We start from the raw sequence: 23,614 nt of genomic DNA on the forward strand, positions 1-23,614 counted from the left end.
CCGTTGCTTTAGTTGATGCATTATCTATGAAGACTATATGAAAGAGACTTGATGAGAGAGGCTGCTCTGGGATGATGACACTCAATCGTGAATTATTCAGTTGGCTGAGTCAGGTATAACAATCTTTGCTAATTATCGTCATGATTACACGCGCCGCCCTTGACGAGGATGACTCACAAAGCACACGCTTATTAGTGATGATTGAATTATGTAACAGGAGGTTTCATCGCACTAGGCCAGGTCAAGTATTTTACAGAGCCCAGCTCTACAAATAGAGACTGGGAGACAGGGCCCTGAAGGGTAGCTAAAGGAATTAAGTGTATTTGTGTAGAAAAGTGGTAACTCAGATCTGCGGTTTTCAAAGACATCAGGCGAAATCCATGTGCCTGTGTGTGAGAGAGTGATAAAGCCTACCCAGCGGACCCTTTAGGACTTTTTTAATGGGCTATAGCAACAGAAGTGAGAGGGAGAACGAGATTGCAGTCAGGTTCCAGTGATCAAATCTTCAGGCGCATGAGTTGAGCGCCCTGGCAAGCCTCTATGCTAAGCGAGCAAAGGGAAGCAATGCCAAGAAATGGGAAAGCCTAACTGGATCTCACCAAGGTCAAACACCCTAGCAAGGCATGCACTCCCTTTGCCCATCTCCTTTGCCATCAATTCATTTCTTTCGAAGATGTTAACCTTGAACTCAACTCATCATTCTATACCTGGATGCATCTCTAGCTCTACTGAAGTGCCTAGATGGACCAAGCTGATAACCGTCAAGCCTTCTAAATATACCCCTGATTCTGAAAAGCTGAAATTCTGTTTTCTGTTTTTTTTTCTGAAGCCGCATGGTCTGAAAGGTCAGCCATGCTGCAGTATCATCCTCCAGAAGCTCTCATTTGCTCTCTGTCTCTCTTGATCTCTTTCCTTTCCCTGAGGCTTAGAATTAGAACACAGATCAACGTCTGCAACCTCTGGCATTCTGGTTGTTTGCAGAAGCAAATTCCACCTGGAGCTGCCTTGTGATTGGATTTTCATGTTGCAATTAGTTATTTCATCCAGTTGATGACACCCGACCCTTGTCACTCATTTGACAGTGCATCCGGGAGACGGTTCAGTCTTCAGGAAATAGAAGGTCTTTCCGAAACACAGTGTACAGATGTTCGGAATGATAACAGGCTCACTTTTACAATGGGCTTTGGAAAAAGTCAGGTCAGCTTCACATCCTTTTTGGAGGCACCCTTACAGTGTACACATGCAAATGTCAGGAAAATAAAAAAGTTTTGAAAGTAGTAGTATTACTCAACAGAGTGGACATAGTCCTGCTCAAAAAAGCATTTATCCGCTCTTCTGAAGAATTACAAAGCTCCTGAGTCTTGGGGACGGTCAATACATAACGTACAGAGATAAACTGCACTAATACCCAGTCAGTGGTGCTAATATATCAGCCACCTCCGTACTTGATATCCTCCCTGTACTCCTACACTCTGGAATGGAACATGATAAAAATGCAGTATGCCCAGGGTGGACATCAGCCTTTTCTCAGAGTCACGCCTCGCTCCAAAGGCCTTCATGTTTAGACCAGGCAAGGCAAGGCAGAGAAGCTGGAAGAAGGCAGAGGGACTTTTGGAGGCAGTGTAAACAGCTTTGTCTTGCTGACAGGGTGTCTGCAGAGGACCAGGCGGCTGGAGGGGGGTAACTTGGAGGGGATTGTTCTCTAATGGAGAGATTCATCACAGAGCTGGGCCTGAGTCTGGTGGATTGGTCTCGTCTGATGCCACCATCTTTCCATCTCTGTTTCTGGGTACAATAAACAATCTGGGCATAACGGTTTCACGCCCACCCCTGCCAAATGATATCCTCCTGTGGGATGGGTTTGGATGAAGAAAAGGTTTTAGGGTGCAATAAGGAACTTCACAATAAGAGTTCAGTGAAGGTAGTAAAAGGGTGCTGACTTTTATATGACTTTTTTTCTTTGTCTTAACTTCAGTTTCAATTGAGCTATGCAATATAGCCATAGCAACAAGCAGATCCACACAGTGGCACCCATATGCTCGCATACAGACGCACCTACATTAGTTGCCCACAGATTCCCAAAAGCACTCCGAGCAAGCGGAGGAAAAGGCTTGTGTTTCCCTGTAGTCCCGTGCGCAGGAGTGAGGAACAGGGAAACAGATAGCAGGTACAAACCCACTGTCTTGCTGAATCCTTCCTGCTGCCTTGCTGAAAACTCCAGTGCGCTCGATATGTCCCAAAATAACAGCAGGCACCGCTCTTCTGATATCCTGCCACCTACAGTGAGATGCAGACTCAGGATAGAAGCAGAAATCGAAGATATGATCGCATCCTTTCAAAGACCTTCATGATCTTTCAAAGCGATCCTACTAAAACTCACCAAACAATGTAAGATGAACTTTCCAATTAGCATTGACAGAGATCAAGTTAAGTGCTTCTGCCTAGCTTTATTAGCCACATTAGCCACATGCATTCCTTTGATTTCAGTGCAGTAAATTTGTCCAGAGGATTTCCTGAGACATGGCCAATGGTTGACCGTCCCTGAGAGGCCATTAGGCTTGGAAATGAGGAAGCAATTGATGAAAAGGCTAGTTAGACAATGCTGGAGGTGCCACTTGTGAGAAATATACTGTGCCTAGCACTGAAGGTCATGGTGAACTAGCTAACCAGAGTGGTCCAAATGCATGATACAACAATTATGCCTTATCCAGCCAACTTAGATTGAGATGCTGGGCTGTGAGTCAGTCAAAATCATACATGACTCACAGTGTTATAATTCCTAGCAGTGAGCAGTGCATCACGGGTCAAGATAAGAAACGGCACTGAATGAACAGAGCAGCCAGCTACCGGCTGCGGTTCCCGCTATTCTTTGGATGACTCATCAGCTAAATTAGGAGGTTCTGAATGAATTCACAAATGAATATAGCACCTGTCGTGTCTGAATGTAACTGATCTTCTGGTCTGGAGTGCTTGTGTGTGGCAAAAAGATGGGCAGGAACGATTGCCTGTGTGAGTGTGCAAGCATGTTTGCCAGATCACCTTCCTGCAGCTTTTGATGGTTGTGCGTCTCTCCATCTCACTGCATTATAAATGTGTCTGGATCCTGCCTGACTGCAAGCATTTATCACAGACTGCCTCGCTTGCTCTTGACTGGACCACTGCCAGTGCCCTGTGCCCAGAAATACCCATAGGAAAGCTTAGATAAGACTCATTCTTCATCCAGTAAAAGCTACGCAGTAACCTTATGCTCAACGTTGTTACATAATGCATTGTCATTTATGGCTGTGCGCATATAGTGCTGTCATAGACAATAATGCATTACCATCATTTTATGATGCACTTGGCAATAATTCATATCTAAGATCCACAGTGATTCAGATAAGAGTGGCTGAGAACAGTGAATGCTATATCCATAGGTCAGACAGTATGAAGACGTAACTGAAATATGGATTGAGTCATAATCTGATCCATAGGTCAGACATGTGCAGATGTAACTGAAATATGGATTAAGTTACAAGGCCAAAAACCCCTTTTCTGAGAACCTGTTAGACCAGTGCTACCCAAAACATGGCCAGTCGACCTTTAGGACATTTGATATGGCCTCCCATGAAGTTACTTAAGAACTTATTAAATGCTTATCATTGAACAAAATATTTGTGTAAAATATTATGTTATGAAACATGGTAAACACTTTTGTATATTGAGGCATTATAACACTATTGTAATGTGGTTATTAAGCCCTAACAAGGTACACAAACTATTGTCTCACTGAACCCTTTGAGCTGGTGAGCTGAAAACACCAGTATGTTTAAGCTGTACTTACTATACTATTAAGTACTTAATAATTATGTAATGTTATTACTACATTATAAGTACGCAATAATGCAGTAATAAGCCGCTTATTAGTGTATATATTAAACATACTGGTTTTCAGCTCACCAGCTCGAAGGTTTCAGCGAGACAGTAGGGTTAATAGGTACATTAACAAACTGCTTATTACTACATTATTAAGCATTTTCCAGAGCATGTCTAATGCTTTTTGTTAAGCCCTTTTTAAGCCAAGAATAATACAAAAAATAAAAAACAGAAATTAAATATAGGCCTTTCACTTGACTGGTCTCGATTAAAAGCTACCCATGATTGAAACATTAATTCATAGAGAACTACTTTGCTATATATTACACAAATAAAAGCACTCATAAAAAAAGTGTAATTCACTGTAGTTACTGCTTAATAAAAATGTAATGAGGAGCCTGTTAATTATCATCTACTGATTTGATAACACTTAAAAAGAGCATTACAAAAGTTCCAAAAAATGCTTACTTTAGCCTCGTTACTACTTAATAATGTAGTAATAAGCAGATTTTGTGCAAAGTTGTGCACCATGTACTAGTGAATTACGAGCAAGGCTTTTCATGTATTATGCATTGGCAATGCAGGTTTTATGTGCGGTAGCTTCCGGTCCCTTGCCAGAGCATTAGCTTAGGTATTTCTCTGACTTAATGAGGACAGTCATTCTGGAGTCACATCACATACATCAGTCTGCTGACATGGTCTGTTTCTTTGTCCCCCAGATGAAATGAATGTAATTACATACGTAGATCATTCACTGTCTAAAAAACTATTTACAAGGTCTGCCTGCCCAGTAGAAGCTCGACAGGGGTTGTTTCATTTATTTCTACACTTCCTATTTACTTGAGAAAGCGATGAGGAGGAGGTGTGGCAGCCAAAGTGTTGCTAATGATGCACCTCCAGCAGGTGTGAAGAAGGGTGTGTGTGTCACCCTACAGGGAAGTACAGAAAGCGCACACATGCCATTTCGCTCTCATTAAAGCCGAGAACGGTGCCGGGCAGACTAGGAGCAGTGAAATCCTGTTGGCACGGCGGTGGGAACCTGAGACGGATTTAAAATAATGAGTGGCATTGTGGAAGAGCACCAAAAAATGGTGGCGGGGGACTGTCCCACGCACTGCCAGGCTTGCCAAGTGAACAAAACCCTGAAATAAATTTGTCATCGAAAACAAGGCAAGAGAAGCCTTAAACAGCAGAAGAGAGACTGAAATATGCCTTTGTGGGACTTCCCTAGACTTGGCCATGATCCGTAGCCTTGGAAAATGATCTTCCATCCTATTTGTTCATATAAGGATAAGAAATGATAATGACAGTGATGGTTATGCTGATTATGATGATGATAATGGTAATAATAGTTGAGCCTCATTACTTTAGATATCATTGTCAGGTGACAGACTTGGCAATAGAAAAGAAGACAGCCATACTTGACAAGTGCAATGTTGCTATATTGTGAATGTGAGTGGGTGAGTGCCCCAGCATGTGTGTGCAATTCTACTGCAGGAGGGCCACAATTTCAAACAGCTATCATCCACTTTAGTGCAATTATTGTCAAATACACCACTTGTTCCTCTCCTGTGCTCCACACACAGACTTGGCTGTACATTGAGAAGGAAAAGAAAGGTCTCAAAGTTGGACAGATGCAGTTTCTACAGCATACATACTGCAAATGTGAAAGCGTTCTATATATATATTTAATGAATGCAATGGATCTGTGTTGATGTTCCAATATACAGGTATCCAGTGGGGAACCTTGACTGTTAGAACTAGGTCTGCAGTTCAGGCTATAAATGTTGTTGAAAATGAAAAAAACATCTTTACAATAATGCTTATTACTGCTAGAGCCTCTATGGGATTTCAAATACTTTGTTAGTGGTAAGCTAGTCCCGGTGTATGAAAGTTTTTTTGCCATTCCAGAATAAACAAGTTGGTAAAAAACACTTTATGTTTTATTTGTAGCTTGTAAACAAAGTTAACACATATTGTACCCTTGTATGTTGCAGTTATACAGTAACTACTGCTGCAATTTCTAATAACTAAGGCCTTCTGGAAAGCTCCTGTGAGAGCTTGCCTAGCTGTATCTGCCTAGATACCACAGAGGAAAAAAATCCTGATTTTCCTGGTTGGCTCCCAGTGAACAATGAAATGAAAATGAAATATGAATTCAACTATTATACATACAGAGTTTAAAAGCAACAGGCACAATGAAATTCAATAAAAAATGCAATAAAAAGTAAAAATTACAGACATAAACACAGACATGCAAGACAACTCACCATCAGATAGGTTATTCGAATCAGGTAGGTTAGCATCTTGTGCTAGCTACCTGCAATAAATGGATATTAAACCATCTGTGTTTTGTTTTTTTTAATTCATAACAATATAAAACATTGTCTCATTGGGATATTTAGATACTATTCATTCTAAAATGAAAAACTGAGTAAGATGCTCATTCCTAATGAACACTGCATGGCATGAATCAACGACAGCACTACCTATTCTCTCTCTCTCTCTCTCTCTCTCTCTCTCTCTCTCTCTCTCTCTCTCTCTCTGTCTCTCTCTCTTTTGCATGCACACACAGTGCCAGAGGGGAAACTACACAGCTTCTTAGAGTTCAGCAGAGCCAAACTAAGAAAACAGCAAGAAGCAAAGCACACTGGGAAACACCTTCCAAGTGACTTTGCTGGGAGCCATGAACAACAGTGATTCCCTTTTCCCTCCTTTCCTCCATCCCTCGTTTTCTCCAGTACCCTTCATCTTATCTCCTCTTCTCTCTTCTCTTCCTGGCCTCCATCCTTTTCCATTCTCCTCCTCCTTTCTCATATCTCCTCACTTTTATCCGTATCAAATACCTGTTTTTTTTTAAAAGAACATGAAATCTCAATCTAAGACCAGATTCAATTAGATTGAGACGTCATGTCTAGGTCTTCAAATCTCTTCTATCTCTGGAAGATCTCTCTTCTAGCTCTGGATGATATGTCAAAAAATGTTAATCACAACTAATGAACGCTTTTACAGTCCACTAAGTTCTAAGCATTCACCAGGTAAGGTGTGAGGTACACCTCCAAAGTACTAGACAATTGTCTTAGGTAACATGATGGTAAGTTCTGAGATGGTGTAAATAAATTACACTAGAATGGCAAACAAATTCTAGATATTGACTGAGAAAGTATGGAGAACAATCTCCAAAGTGCTGTGTAATTATTTTGGGTGAAAATGTTGATACATACTAAGACAGTCTAACTAAATCTCACTGAAATGTCAAACAGGTTCAAGATTAAGCAGATAAAGGACAAAGTAATATATCTTATTCTTAAAAAGAATAAGAAATAAGGAATAACAAGGTGGTACCAAATGTCAATGTAATGTCACATGTTTGAGCAGGAAAGTAAATCAGAAACATCTCCAAGAACCAAGATAACTTGGTACAGCATGGCATAGAATGACAGCATAAAGTACAAAGATTTTTTTTTTTTCTGAAATAAATTGTAAGAACCCAGTTAAACCACAGTAAAAGTCACTGCTTTCTTTTACAGCTCAGATTCAGTGTTGGTTCTAGGTACTGAATTTAATATAATTATCGTGCTTATTGTATACAAGCTCTGAAATTATTGCAGAAATGCCATTGTTAAATATAGGTTGGAAACAAATAGGGCTAATTATTTGAAATGCCCAACAGAAAATCACCCAATCAGGATTTTTCTCTCTTTTTTATCTACGAAGATACAGCCAAGTGAGCTCTCCAATAAGTTAGGCCTTCGGGAGCTGAACTGAAGGCCTAATATGTCAGGAACGGACTAGAATCAACCAATCACGTATTGAATGGGTGAAAATTTATGAGAAAAAAACATAACTATAGGTCTTCTATTGTCCTAAATACGTCACTGACTGCTAGAATGAAGACCAACGAGTGCATTTCAGTAGTTGATAGAAAAGAAAAAGAGCAGCAGATCTATGGCAGTGATCTTTATAGTAAGAGCCACCGTAAAACTGCTACAACGTAAAATATATGTTAATGTCTGTTACAAGCTTCAAATAAAATCTGATGTTTTTTACAAGCTTCAAATATCCTTATGTCTAATGTAAAACAGGCAAAAAATATTAAAGTGAATCACTGTTAGCTCAGTGCTAACATACTACCAGAATCCCATAGGGATGCTAGCAGAAATTAGCATTATCACAGAGGTGTTTTTTCTTCATTTTGACATTTATGGCTTAAACTGAAGGCCTAACCCTAATGGTCATGGTTCGCCACTGCTGTCCAGTACTGCACTGCCTTACTGTCCAGAATTGCAGTGTGTATGTTACATGGAGAAATAAAAAAAAGTGAAATATATTTGTGTTATGCTACACTGCTATAATGACAATAAAACTGAATAAAACTGAACTGAACAAATGAAGCAGCCACTTAACAGTGGGCACAAAACAGTGGGCACAAGGAGGGAACGAGTCACTGGGGAAAGAGTGAACAGCTCTGAAAGGTGCTTAAGGCTCACAACAAGGCCTAGAGCGCGTGCAAAACAGCCGCAATGTCAAGAGAGGCAGCAGGCTGTGTACTGTGCACGTGACTAAGAATGGATTGCCAGAACAAGATCTGGACAACTCAACTCCAAATCACCCTCCCCTCCAGTATAATGCAATACATGGAGCTTTTTTATGGTTATATGGTGATTCTGAGATTAAATACACACCCAAAGTATGTTGTGTTGCACGTGTACAGTGAGTGTACAGTGTGTGTAGCCACATACCCAATGCAATCATACCATTCAATGACACCATATACGGTACTATGCACATGCTTCATTTAATTTCCATGTAATTTATTTAATTGTCAACATCAGGAAAGAAGAAAACCTGTATTTAACAGAAATAGAATGTAATTGATTCAGTATTTAGTGTGTTCACTCTGCCTTAATGGCAGCTTCCATTCTGCTTTAGGACACTTGCTTTCAGTTTTTTCAAAATATCTGCGTTTTTTTTTTTTTTAACAAAGTTCAGTCTTAGAAGTTGGTTGAACTTTCTGCTTCTCATGATCCAAGTAAACACTTTCAGTGATGTTAAAGTCTGGACTCTGAGGTGGACAGTCCATTATTCTGACCACATTAGCAGCTCAGTATTGGCTTCTTGACAGCTATACATCCTTTCAGGCCCACAGTGTTGAGTTGTCTTCTCACAGTGGAAGGATGGACAGAAATACCAGTGGATTTTTTGGATCTGAAGCAAGAGTGGAGCTTGATTTTCTCCTCTCTCTCGAATTGAAAGCTTTAAAAGCAGTTTGTGAAGATTTTGTTGTCAAGAAGCTGATTTGAATCTGCTATGAGACCCCCACTTTGCACTAGTTATTGATACACAGACGCCAAGTACGCCTGAAGAACGACATTTCATTCCAATGTATACTTAGTTATATTGAGGAATGACAATAAAGACCACTCGACTTAATCTAATGGAGATAGTTTTGGTGCTCTACTACATCTTGCACAGTTGTTAGGGCTCTCCTTTTCTCTGTAACTTTTACAATTTAAGTTTTTGACTTTCCTTCCTTTGACTTTCCCACCACATTTGAATGTACAAGCTACAATGTGTCTCTACTGCATTACTTGATATCATACAAGAATTTAATGTAAATGTAATCTAAATGTCTTACTGTGGCTTGTACTATTCATTAACAGTGTTGCAGTATGTTGGAGGAGGTGTGTGGTTCTGCCACACTGAAAGTGTATCTGATTTCAAATCTTTGTACAGAGATCGTGCTACTGAGGTGCAAAGAGAGAGAGAGTGAAAGAGAGAGAGAGAGAGAGAGAGAGAGAGAGAGAGAGAGAGAGTGAGAGAGACTGCCAGTGGTTCGTGCCTATCATTTTTCTGCAGCTGTTATGTGGAAGAGGTTAAAAGGATGCTGTGAAATGAGAAGACAGCCTTTAACTCAGCCATAGCATCACTGCTGTTCCATTTTGTTAATGATGCCTGAAACACTGTGTTCTAATATGTGTTCTCTGCATGAAGCCCACTACAAACTGGTTTTATAATAACAATATATAGACCATGGTCATATAAACAGGCATATTTCCTTCCTTTCTACATCTTTTAGTTTCTATGTACTATAGAGAGAGGTGGTCCACAAGCCTGAGCTGAAACTGCCATCAGATGTGGCTGAGAAATCGTTCAATACTGTAACGAAATATAATATACTAAATACCAGTTTCGAAAAATCTGGGCGTTATTCAATAGCAAATTTCAATTGCCGATAGTGGTAGAACAGGTGGGCCAGCGACCAGAAGGTCATGTGTTCAAACCCTAGGACTAACTGTGTGGTGCCCCTGGGCAAGGTATGTTACCCCCACTTGTTAAGGTATGTTAAGGTATGTGCTTCTTGATTACATCTCACTCATTTGTGCTTTTGCCCATTTTGGGTTTGTAATAAGAAGGTATGTGTGATGTGAATCTGCGTAGCTGATTGGCTTTCCCTGGACAAGGGGTGGGGCAACACCCAAATGATACTCGATCTGAATCTGCGCAAAAAACGAGGACAACCACAAGAATTCGTTTTCTATACATTTTGGTTTGAACACTGCGCCCTAGTGCACACATTCCCATTGTAAGCAAGTGTGCTGGCAGACACCTATGCCAATGGCTGTACATGACCATTTGTGGCCTTAACTGTACATCATCAAGGCAATATTATGGGATGGCCAATCAGCTCTACAGATACATATCTTCTTATTGAAAAAAAGTGGGTGTGGCTTAAAGAAGAAAAGAGTGTGAGGTAATCAAGAAGCACTGATGTTAATAATATGTGTACAAAATGTAATTTAGACAGCCAATCAGCAGTCTAGATCTGTGGAACAATGAGACCTATTGACTCAGTGATACTCCGGGCCTTTGACCCAGTGATAAGGAAAACAGATGGTACCAGAAAGTATGGAGCTTCGAATCCCAGCCCTCCGTGTAATAGTTTCAGCTCTGTGGACTACAGTTAGCAGAAACTGAAGAGGTAAGAAGGGAGTAAAGTTGCCTGTTTATATGATTGTGGCCTATGTGTACTGGTAGAAATGAAAGTTCTGTGCAGGTACTTTTTTCCTTCATCAAGGTACAAACAACATAAATGTACCCTTAAAGGTACAACAGTGGTTTTAAGGTCCAATTTGTACCTTAAATAAGACTTATAGCAGGGTTCAAGTAAAGTGTTACCCAAAATTCTAACAGTTAAACACAATAATTAAACTGCCATTATAATAGGCCATGTACCGTATCTTATAAGGTCAGTGGAAGAATAAAATAGGCAGTTTTTCTATCCATTGTTCTCAAATCAGCTTGTGAAAACAATCAGAATGTAAACAAAGCCGGCGATCACATCATGTTCCCTTTTTTTTCTCCAGTCACTGAAACTGCCCTCTTCTGGACTGAAACGTTTTGGCCGTACGCCACGGTCCCCACCTCCAGACTTCGAAGGAAAGTCAATAACAAAATTACCAAAACATCCTTCTCGCTTGCAGTTCCTTCTTGAATTCCTGTGCGGGATTATTCTCTTACTGTAACTAGGACTATAAAATTAGTACACAGCAATAAAACTTTTCTTGTTTTCTGTAGAAAGCCCATATCCCTGTGATTGTTAGGGAATTGCATTTATGCTCGTGATCTCTTACCACATGGTCAGTACTACACTAGAGCCATATCTGAAGTGTAAACAAGCAATAAACCTGGTGGCTTTACTGCTGAAACAGTAGAACACGGTCTTCACGTGTAGGAAGCAGACGTATCTTAAAATCTGATATCACAAGCTGGGCAGTGACCAAATCTTGTGAACACTCCATAGTGGCCACTCCTCTTTCATTTCACCTGCCAGTATCTGAACTGTCAGTTCAGATATGCTTACTGTTGGTAGCTAAGACTGGTTACTGGCGACTGGGATTATGGCAACAAACTGGGGTAGGTGCAGATTTATCACTCATTTTATGGTAAACTTGTCGCTTTTATCCATGCTTAGCATTTGTGGTAGGGTGAATAGTGCAATGGATGTAGTAGTTAGCATAAGAATGCAATGCTGGAGAAAGCAAAGCATCAATAGTTTTAAATGGCTTGTCATTAGAGTTCATTAGGAAGGAGCTGGCTGTGCAATCCCGTAATGGAAGAAATAATCATTTAGAGTGGGTGAAATATCTTTAGGAGTAGACGCTACTGCTAAATAAAGAATGGCCTCAGCGATATGAAGCTACAAAGGGAAACTTGCTGCTTATACAAAGAGCATGGGGATTTAACTAAACAAAAGAATTGAACTGAACTGAACTGAACTGATCTGGTGAAATAATGATGCTTTCCCAGACTTCATTATCGTCCACTAAGGAGTGATTCAGCAATACAATAAAGAAATTAATACGGGTCTGACAAAAGAGAAGTTACGCGATCCCAAACTATGTTTTGCAGAAGTGATACAATTCAAGTGAACTATAATGAATACACAGTATTGTTTCGCTCGGCAGTGCTGGTTAATAACCACAAGCACTGAAAATAGAACAAAAACTCTGCTAACAATTGGGAAGAACTGTTTTTTTTAGAAGGACTGTGTTTTTAAGCAAGAAAAAGTCTAATTATATTGTCACTGTTGTCACAAATTCTTGTACTGTAGGCCATTTCTCTTGGTCCACTGGTCAGGAGATGTTTACACAATGCAATGGGTATATTAGGATTTCAAATGCTGTAAAAAATATATACGAAACAAATTGAGGTACTGATGTGACAAGCTTAAGCACACATTTGTAAACCCATAGTATTGTCTATGTCATCTTCTTACGATCTTCACAGATATGATTTATAAAGATCTGTTGTCACTGTTCTTGCTGGCTGTAGTTCTGCTGTTGTTGCTGTGTCATGGTCATCTTTCTGTTGTGCTAAAACCAAGGTCAACTGACTTTTTCACTTCCACTTCTCCAGGTGGTTCTAACATTGGCACCAACTCCTTGAAACTCCTCCTCATAGGGCCGAAACGGACAGGCAAGAGCTCCGTAGGCAACACTCTCTTGGGAAGGCTGGCGTTTGAGACATGGGGAGGTGCTAGCACCACCGTCGCACATGGCATCTCCGAGGGCCGCCAGCTGACCATTGTGGACACTTATGGTTGGGGCCCAGAGGAGAACAGCATCCCTAGAAGGGAGAAACTGGAGCTTTTCAGTGGTCTATCTCTTTGTGATCCAGGCCCCCACGTCCTGCTCCTGGTGCTGCCCTTGCTGCAGTTCACGCAGTCGGCCCGGACCGCCCTGCAGAGGCGCATGGAGCTGCTGACAGAGGGCGTGTGGAGGCACACTATGGTGGTGTTCACGTTGGGTGACCGGCTACAAGGGCAAACAGCTCAGGAGTGCCTGCAGGGAGGTGGTGAACACCTGGAGTGGCTACTGACCAAGTGTAGGTACAGGTACAGAGTTCTGAACAACAAGGCAACCCAGGACAGAGCGCAGGTGTCCAGCCTGCTGGACCGCATGGAGGATATACTGATGGAGAACGGAGAGTGGCACTTCTCCCTGCACATGTACCGCCGGCTGGAGGAGGAGTGGAGTCGTCGAGAGAAGGAGATTGTGGAGAGGATGGAGAGAAGGGATGAGAAGCAGACTTGCCAGAGGAGGCTGGCCATACTAAACAGCAACGATGGACCGCTTAAAGTTGTTAGCCATGGCTAATATCTGCAAAGAACTTGATGATCTCAGCATGAGGAAGATGCACCAATAAGACTGAGTAGATTTCCAGCTGAGGCTGTTATTATGAAGACTCTCCAACAGAGATGTTTACATATCACTTTATAAAAGTCTTGAATCTCTGGGATGCGAGTGTGCAGCACGTCTTAAGTCTTTAGTAGCAGAATTTTAGTTTAGCGTCATTATTAGCTACATTGTACAAAAGTAAAGCACCGACTAAAAGCCTGTCAGGTTTTACGCAGCTTCAAATAATGAGCTATTCATTATTGAAAAACCTTCCATTTGAAGGACAGAGCTAAAGCCCTGGAGTCTGTATTTGCACAGCATGTATGCTAGCTAGCTAGCGTATTAGCAACTCCAGCTGAAGTTTTAGTAAGTTTTAGAGAAAAGTGACAACTTCTGCAAATTAGCCACTGTGCTAGCTAGCGTACTTGCTATCCAGACCACATTAGCCAACTGTTTGAAGTTGTTTTGCTTCTTTCATTGAAAAACAGCATAGCATGTAGCATAGCATGTACTATCCCTTTCAGCAGACTGAAGGTTTTTCTACAATGACAAATTTGCTATTTGAAGCCATTTTGAACCTGACAATGCTGCAAGATGTGGGAGAACGGCAGCACTGAGCACGACTGTGCAGCGTGTACTTTTCTGCAGGTTTTAATTTAATCCATTTTGTTGATTTACTTAAAAGGCTTGAATTTCACAAGTCTCGTGTCTTGAATCTGAGACAGCAGTGAGTTAAGGCTTTGTTTTTGCATTTTTGACTGACTTACGACTCCACATCTCCTCTCCAACATGCCACAACAACAATAAACATAAATCAAAATAAACATAAATAAAGTCTACATTAACCTTCTTAAAATCCCAGTCTTATTATATACTAACTGCTTATTCGGTAAGCACAGGGACTTCAGTGCAAACTGGTTGAGCTATTCTTAGGTTATAGTGTGTAAGTGTGTAATCAATCTTTGGGCATGGTGATTTAAGGGGTTAAGTCTGTGTATTTATTCTGAAGATTATCAACCATAAAAACATTTTCCCCTTTAAAAACCTTTGTGCTCTTGGCGTTTGTACATCCATTGACAGCCATCTACAATGTACAAGCTAAGCTATCAACCATAAACAACACTCCCACAAAAAGCCCTGATGGGTCACACCTGTTTCAGGTGTAGAATCGGAGACAATGTATTTTGTCTTCAATTATGCTGTACATGCCTGTGATGTATTTAAACTGTATGAAAATGAGTTGTACAGACTTGCATAATTATTAAAGTGTTTCATCACAACCGTGTCATCCTGTGCTCTTTCTGATGCAAACTCTCCTCTGACAGTTTGCCTTTCAGGTGTCAGCGGCACTACCTTCGAAACCTGGATCTGCATGTCAAAATCTAACATCAAATCAGGTTATACAGAAAAGCTGGGAACTTCAGCAGTAGGCCCGACTCAGATATGAGGAAAAGTCAGAGGCTCAAGGTCACATGCAATAAAATAATCACAATATAATGAAACAGAAGGCATTTATCTGAAGCCCGTATGTAGCAATGCACTATCATATACTATCATATCTGGACAGGCAAAGGTCTTGACACTGATTGTACTGATTGTGAAGTGTCGAGCTGGATGTTGTCAAGACAAAAGTTGACTCAAAAATTTCTTGGTGAATCCCAACTACATGTTTTCACTGCTGTTCTTGTCAGATGAAAGCCTCATCATTACAGTAGCCTCCACACGCTGTTAGTACAGCGCAGGAGCTGCTCGGCAAATACTGATCATCACATTTTAGCAAAAAAAAATTAATATAGTTTAGAACACTAGAGACAGTGTGTGTGGACTGGATCTCCAAGGAGTTTAGATTAGGGGAAAATGAGGGAAAATGCCCCCTTTAAGAGCAGTCTGGCTACAGTAAAGCTAAAATCTTTGCATGAGTTTAGCATCATTTAGTACAAAATGATTTTACATAAATCTATGCATAGTTAGGGGAAATAAAATGGGACTGTTTTTGTAGCAAAAAAGAGTCTTGAGAATATTAATGTATTTCTCAGTCTCAATTATAAGTATATATATTTACATATGTTATATTATATATGTTGTATATTATATTTATACTTGCTATATCCACATTTTTTACTAATCTACCGACCTTAGTTGTACATACTGTAACCACAGCATTGCTTAACATGGTTACTGTCCTGCACTTTATCTGTAAATAATACTGTTTTTGTACTTCTGGTCAGATGCTAACTGCATTTCAGAGGCTCTGTACCTCTACCCTGCACAATGACAACAAAGTTGAATCTAATATAATTAGATTCTATTTACTTACTTTGATCCCATATTTTACTTTCAATTGTATTGTCTTTTTTCTCTACAATGCACATTAATTTTACATTTTTGTAACTATTTTTCAAATGCCTTTCTGTGGTGCTGGATTTGCCAATGTGTAAGAAACATGCTATACAAATAAACTTGCCTTGCCCAATTTCAGTATGATTGTCATTAAGTATAAGTTGTGTTGTCAGAATAATGGACCACCCCGGTTGAGTCCTCAAAAACACTCAATGTGTTTGGGATTACTTGGATTGCGAGGGGCAGAACACACTTCCAACTCCTAGGACTGAACTTTGGAGATGAAGAAAAACTGACAGCAAGTTTTCTGAAAAGAATGGAAGCTACAATGAAGGCAAAGAGTGGACGCTACTAAAAAAAGGGGTGTCTTTAGTTTTGCTCTCTATGTCAGGTGTGCTAGGACAGCACGGTGGCACGGTGGCAAGAAGGGGCTGGGCTCGATTCCCTGCCTGTGCGACCAGGGTCCTTTCTGTGTGGAGTTTGCATGTTCTCCATGTGTCTGCATGGGTTTCCTTTGGGTACTCTGGTTGCCTACCACACTGTTTCATCTGTTTCATCATATGTATCGTACCACATTGCTGCCAGTACTCAGCCGTGCTTGTCTCAATCACTGAAATGTCTTAAAAAGGACTCATCACAGCCACCACTCAGTCTTAACCAGTGATCCTGACATCTCTTCCTCTCCCCATTCTCATTTTCTGACTACATGAGAACAGTCCCTTTACCTCTTCCCTTTCATCTTTCCCTCTGTGACTGTTCGACGTTGCTTCTATTTCTACACCTCGCTAAGCTGTCTCTCTCGCTCCCTGCCTATCTCTGGTGGCATTAACGCTCTTTAAAGTGACTGATGACCATATCTGCGCTGAGCCGCAAGCAGCAACGTTAATTGATGTGCAATTTGCGCATCATCGTAATCTAAAGAGGTGCACTCCTTTAATGTGCCTGCTCGGGGTGAGAAGCTTCATTTAACAGATCAAAGCGGAGAGAGAGAGAGAGAGAGAGAGAGCGGGCGCAAGAGAGATAGAAGAGGAAAGGTAGAGACATGAGCAAGAGGGAAAGAGAGCGAGCAAGAGACCTTTTCTCGGAGAGAACTACCGGCTCCTCGTCACAGGATGTCAAATAGCATCTCGTTATGCTCGGATAAACAAGCCACAGCGGAGCGATGAGAGAGACATCAAAAAATGACGCAACATTAAACGCACTCACCCTCCCGGCCTTCAAAGAGACACACACATACACACACACACACAGAATGCAATGAGGCATACACATTTGCACATGGCTGCCAGCAGCTAATTTCTTTGTGAAAACGTAATCTCTGCCGTTGGCAAGAGATCCTTACAGTTTGCAGACTGCCACCTGAGATAGGAACGTGGTTATGATTCACTTTGCTAAGAGAGAACGAGGCTGTCAGGAAAAGCTTGGATCAAATGTTCGGCGGGACGAGTGATCCACTATCTAGCCTTTCTTTTGGTTCTATTGGCCAAAATAAAGATAAGAAAGTGATCATCCTGTAGAGTCCTGTTCTCTAATCATAGCCTGCTTTGCCAGGTATAGGGTTATGCAGTGATAGTAGTCTGACATCATTCTTATATTCCAGACGAGGAGATGATATAGCTGACCCCAACGAAGTTTAGAGACTGTCACTCGGCCTCCTGCAAGCTTGAGAAGAAGATGGTCCATCATTGAAATTTGCCTTCACTTTGCATGAGGACACTGGTACTCTTTGGTACAATGGAAGCCTGTACCAGTACGAGAGTCCTCTTATGCAGATCACTGGGTTTTTCTTTTGCTTTACTGTTTCATCCTGTAATTTTCCGGTTCTTTACACTGAGATCCACAGTGATACCATGTAACTGAGTCTTAATCCTTGTCAAATAAAAGAACATAGTAAAGCACATTTCAGTAAAAGTTGTGGTTGTAGTATACTGTCATCTTTGATGTGATCGCAAAACTGTAAGAAGGAATGGAATTGCACCTCACATGAACTTTGCATTCTGAGAGCTTGTGGCTGCTTAGCTTAGGCCCCTGCCTTTTTCTCTGAAGTAAGGATGGTGTGAGGAGGTCCAAAAATATACACTGTACTAAAGAGGCGGCTTTAGAAGCATAATATGACTGTAGAGAAACTTACCGAGACTTGTTCACAGTGGTGGTGATTGGAAAAGGTCCAAAGCGTTTACATGAAATGGTTATAAAAATGTTGTGAATGAGCTTTCGGCCTAAAACATACTCATGGTGGAGAGATGTTGTATGACTAAATAGTCCTCAAAAAATACATACAGATTGTCTAGGCTGCATATCCTCCTGGGTCACAGGGGGTGCTGGAGCCTGTCCGAGTGCTCATTGGGTGGAAGGCAGGAAACCTCCTGGACAGGTCGCCAGTCCAACACAGGGCAGACACACAGACATATACATTTAAACCTGGGGCAATTTAGCTACTCCATTTGGCCTGACTGCATGTCTTTAGGCTGCAGAAAACCGGAGCACCTGGAGAAAACCCACACAGATATGGGGAGAACATGCAAACTCCACACAGAAAGGACCCTCGTTGCCTGGCTGAGGAATCGAACCCAGACCCTTCTTGCTGTGGGGGAACAGGTTCGCTTGTCATTTTGGATGGTAAATAAAATGGCTATATCTGTGTTGTGGACACCACAAACCTTGGGTCCTATCACCACCACTGTAAGGAAACTTGAATCAGTAAATTTCTCTCCAGAGCACCATCTCATATCAAAGCTTTTTGAATGAACTTGTTTAAGTGTCAAAAACAGAACTTTGAAAAATGTGTGTTTTCTCCTCAGGGGAGCCCAGCCTTTCAAAGTGCTTAGCACATCTAGCTGTTGCTGGGTGAAGCAGGTAGTGGACAATAAAGCAATCATTCCAACAAATCCTGTCTCAGCATTTGAGCCTCTGCTACACAGCAGTGACACAGCAGGAATGCCCAAAAAGCCCCAGAGCACCATGAAACATAGCAACTACCATAGTGCATGTTCATTTAGCAAACAGCTCAACAAGAGCTGGACTAGATTTAGGAAAAGAGGAAGAAGTATTCTGTAGCATGTGCCAAATCAGATGACACCCATCTCGTGACAAAACAAAACAATTTCGGGCCCAAAGATATCAACTTTGGGCCATTGCAGGATGACTTAAAAAGCTTGGCCTGGGCCGAAGCACCACGCTGAGGGGAAAAAGGTAGCGAGACAGACAAGGCAAGAGAAAGGGAAAGATTTCCCATGGATTTGAGGATCATGTAGCAGGAGGGGAGGCAGAGCAAGCAGAGAATCGATAGATCAGAGAGCAGAGAGTAAGAGGGAAAAAGAAAGAGAGAGAGCCTGGCGCCCTGTGGTAAAATGACCCCAACAAATAGGACCGGACATGGGCTGAGCTAAACTTCTCAACTCATCTCAACTCCTGTTAAGTTCAGCTGTGGTCACAGTAGCCTGACCGTGACCTGCAGTGCCCTGTTTGCTCCAAGCAAACTAAACTTGTCAGAACTGATCTAAGATCTGTTTTCCCTGATAGAAACTAGCTGCATGTTAGGTTCTGAAAGGCATTGACTGATCCCATTTCAGCCCTTGATGAAGTTTGATACCCTGTTAAGAGCAGTCAGGTGAAAATTGTATAGTGTGGGTCGCTTGAAATGAGGTGAGAATAAACACTAAGTGCCAAATTTAACAAGAAGCTAAAATTTACTGGCTCCAGGCTGAGACTGATCTACTGTGACCTGCCGTTTAAATGTTCTGCAAACTGGCTAATTTGAATTGCAGACGTGCTCCTATTTAGATCCACTGGGAGTCCCTGCTGCTAGACGATGAGCATTTTGGGAAATCACCATGAAGAAAATAAATACAATTACACCAAAAGATCTGTGGATAAGCTAAATAAAAAATCAAGGTGACCATCCACTGTATTTCACAGGACAATCCTGAAAACTGGAGGTTTTTCTCACCTCCTATACAAGCAAAACAATGTCATGCATTGCAAAGATTTATGTGATTTGTGGATTTTTAACCCAGGTTTATTACATACTAAGGCTTATTATTATTTAGTAACTACAGACACCTCAATGCAAACTGGCTGAGCTATTCTTAGGTTATAGAGCCCTGGCCATTTAAGGGGTTAAGTAAAGTTTTAATGATAAACGTGTATTTTTATCTTAACTAGCCCAAGACATGGACCAATGTGGTGGCAAATTCCAATAATATAGGTTAGACTTATGGGCTCTTTATTGAATTTCAGTATATCTAAAACACTTATTCAAAGTATGTGGCTATGTAAGGGGTTATATTTAAAAGTTATATGTGCTTCTTATAGTGTTTTGTTGAATGATCAAAATGCTGTTTGGCCATTGTAAACATTTTCAATTGCAATGGATAAATACACTTTGCATTCATATGGGAAGAGCTAATTCTCAGTCCAAAGAGCAATATATAAGCTCCCCGGACAAAAAATTAGTCACCTTCTGTGTTTAAGGAAGTGACAAATTTTTGGAGCTCGCGATTTAAGTTTGCTTCAAGGCAAGAATTGCTTCTAGAAGTCAATGCAGGTCCTTCACAACCAATTTCTGAAAGAACTCTCCACAGGGAAACGAGACTTTTCACAAGCCTTGAAACATGCCAGTGGTCCCTCTCCATCAGTTACATCTTTTGGTCACAATTCTGAAGACAATTTCCTGTAGACTGGGATTTTTGCCACTGCTGGTAGACAGTATGACCATACGCTTTGATACATGTGCAAATTCAGCCGCTTCCTTCACACTATGTCCTTTGGCACACCCAAATGCATTCACTCCTTTTTGCCAATCATTAACATCTGCTTTACAACCCATTTTCCACTCATCGAATGAGGCATACACTGCACTGTACCACCTCTTCTCAATCTATGAATCCCATCGCACATGCTGCAGGTAGTTATAGCCCGATTATCCTTGTGCAATGCCATCTGGAGGAGCCTGAAGTTACTGCCACCTAAAACATGCAGGGTGATTATTTTTTCGTCCAGGGAGCTTCGTCCAATAAAATAAACACATGGACGAAAATAATATGGACAGAAATTCTTAGAAATTAGTAGAATTCTACATTTTTCTGAAATGACGAGATTAAAAGTGAAACTTGCTTTTAACAACAAATCTGACTTCTCTTGTGCCTTCTCTAAAACATTTGCAGCTCCTCCTCCTTGATGCTAAAAAACACACAACCTTTCTGTTGAGTTCATGTTTGTACATCACTCCAGGTTGTTATTGTACTGTGTAATTGCATAGTCTTCTCAACAGCTCTAAAATGCATATTCATGACAGCAGGTGCCCTAAGACCTGCATCTCTGTGACAACCTGGTGTACACACAAAATAAGCCTTCTGCACATGTCGAAAAATGAGCTGCTAGTGCTTTTGTGCACGCAAAATGCATTAGCACCGCTGCTAACCCTTAGTAAACATGGCCCTCTAAATTGTGAATTTTAAAGTGTGAATATATAAGCAGATGGAAACAGGTAATGCAACATTAGTGAGTCGTAGCTCAGTTTCGCCCTGTTTACCAGCAGAAATGTGACCTTTTCCATATACAAAGATTTGACAATGTAGAAAAGCTTTCAAAATGGGAAAAACAAGTGGCACTTTTTGACTCACTTGCTGATCATTTCCACCAGCTCATCACAAACGCAGAGCTTTGAAGGACAAATGCTGATTCACTATAGTCTTTGAACCTCTCCGACACCCGCAGTGGAACAAAGAAGACAAAACATACCGAGTGACTGTGCTCTCTATCAGAATTCTCACATGGGCTCCTACTGAGGGCTAGGAGGCAGGGAGTTATATTTGGAGAGATTTATGGAGTAGCGGTGAGGGATAGCGGTAAGGGCAGTGTGAAGCAAGTGAAATCGAAGGTGTCAGTGGTTCCTAGCTGATGGGAGGTAGATCTGATGGCTTCCGAAGCAGAAGCGCAGACAGGGCTGCTGGGCTGTCTTCCTTTTATATCCACTGGTCATTAGACAAGAACTACTAGGTGGATCAATACAAATCTCTCAGCTCCACAGGTCTGTTGGCACACGGTGCTGATAGACACGATCGCACCTAATCATGGAATTGGAAGAGGCAGTAACTTGTGTCAAGTGCTGTGCTTGTGGGCAATCAGATTGTTGTTGTTTTTTGAAGTTGCAATCCTGCCTTGAAGTTCTTACATTGAACTTCATACCCACCATTTCTGTACAAGACACATTTAGAAGTCTTGTTTCCTCTCACTGTTTCTCCTTCGTGCCAGATTTCCATCCAGCTGTCGAATTATATTTAAGCAAATAACTGAAATGTTGCAGAAAGTTAACTAACAATTAAAGTACAAGCTTAAAGCAGTGATGTTGGCTGATTTGTATGAAGCCCTGCTGGTGACATCCATATAAATAAAAATAACACGTGGCCATGACTTAGTAAGGTGTGGAAATGAGAAATGAGAAATTAAGTCGTGGCCATGACTTAGTAAGGCATTGGAACAAGATCCTAATGAGTGGTCTCAACTTAGTAAACCTTGACCACAGCTTAATAAGGCATGATCACATTCCCATGCCTTACTAAGTCGTGTCCGCGCCTTTATTATCTTGTTCCCATGCCTTACTAAGTCGTGTCTGCGGCTTTATTATCTTGTTCCCATGCCTTACTAAGTTGTGGCCCTCATTACGATCTTGTTCCCACGCTTTACTAAGTCATGGCATTATTTTTATTTTATAATTAAGTCGTGGCTATAAGGTGTTGGAACAAGATCCTAATGTGTGGCCACGACTTAGTAAGACATGGGAACAAGATAATAAAGTCACGGGCATGACTTAGAAAGGCATGGGATCGAGATCATGCCTTATTAAGCTGTGGTCAACGTTTAATTATCTCTTTCCCACACCTTACCAAGTTGTGGCCACTCATTAGGATCTTGTTCCCACATTTTACTAAGTCATGCCATTATTTTTATTTATATGGGTTGTCACCAACAGGGCTCCATAGAGTTGTAGATTTGATTCGATACCTAGTAGCTCCCAACAGATGATAGAAGCAGCTCACACCCCCTAAACAGCCCCCTAAAGGTGTTGTTTTCACATTTATGCATTAGTGCATTTCCTGTTTTCTTTTATTTTTCATGTATTTGCCTCAACTTAACAGACAAAAACACACCTGATTCACCATCTCTTTGACATGATGTAAACATAGTTTGTTTAATGAAAGATCAATCTATTTATCATGCAATGATCATGACTGGCCTAATCATAAGACCTGAAAAACAAAAATAATGGCTTAGCAAATGTCCAATATTGAGTGGCATCTGTCTACCATCTAATACACGTGTCTAGCTCCAGTCCTTGTCGGCCAAAATATGCAGACTTCAGCACGCTGCCTCATTAAACACACCTGATTCAGCTCATCAGCTAATTAGCAAGGCCTTCATGAACTGAATTCAGAGCATTATGCTAATCTCTACAGCACTTTGGCCTGGACGGACCCCAGTTTGACATGCCTGATCTAATATCACCATTATGGTTTTGTCTTTGGTAAGTTATGTTTTAGCATTGGTACCCGCTATTCTCCACCATGTTTCATAGCTACTGCCAGGACAAAAATGGAATTTTTTTAGCGAATGTACTCTTCATTTGCATCAGGTCTTTTCGGTTCAATATGTCAATGTCAATTAAAATATGAAGAATGGAAACCACTGTTTCCTTCAGCAACACTCATTAGGGGTATGGAAAGCTGCTGTGAGACAAA

General features: G+C 41.1%; 2 protein-coding genes across 2 annotated transcripts in view; one reads left to right on the forward strand and one right to left on the reverse strand.

The window, feature by feature from the left end:
* Window positions 1-23,614, reverse strand: part of spsb4a (splA/ryanodine receptor domain and SOCS box containing 4a) — a 67,146-nt gene that overhangs the window by 8,105 nt on the left and 35,427 nt on the right. The window lies entirely within an intron of this gene.
* Window positions 11,581-13,761, forward strand: zgc:136870 (uncharacterized protein LOC664693 homolog). The gene is made up of 2 exons (XM_036596785.1): window positions 11,581-11,772; window positions 12,775-13,761. Exons 1-2 carry the CDS (start codon window positions 11,757-11,759, stop codon window positions 13,512-13,514), a joined length of 756 nt encoding a protein of 251 aa, XP_036452678.1. The 5' UTR covers window positions 11,581-11,756; the 3' UTR covers window positions 13,515-13,761.

The sequence above is a fragment of the Colossoma macropomum genome, unplaced genomic scaffold (assembly GCF_904425465.1).
Source record: "Colossoma macropomum unplaced genomic scaffold, Colossoma_macropomum, whole genome shotgun sequence".
Taxonomy (NCBI): domain Eukaryota; kingdom Metazoa; phylum Chordata; class Actinopteri; order Characiformes; family Serrasalmidae; genus Colossoma; species Colossoma macropomum.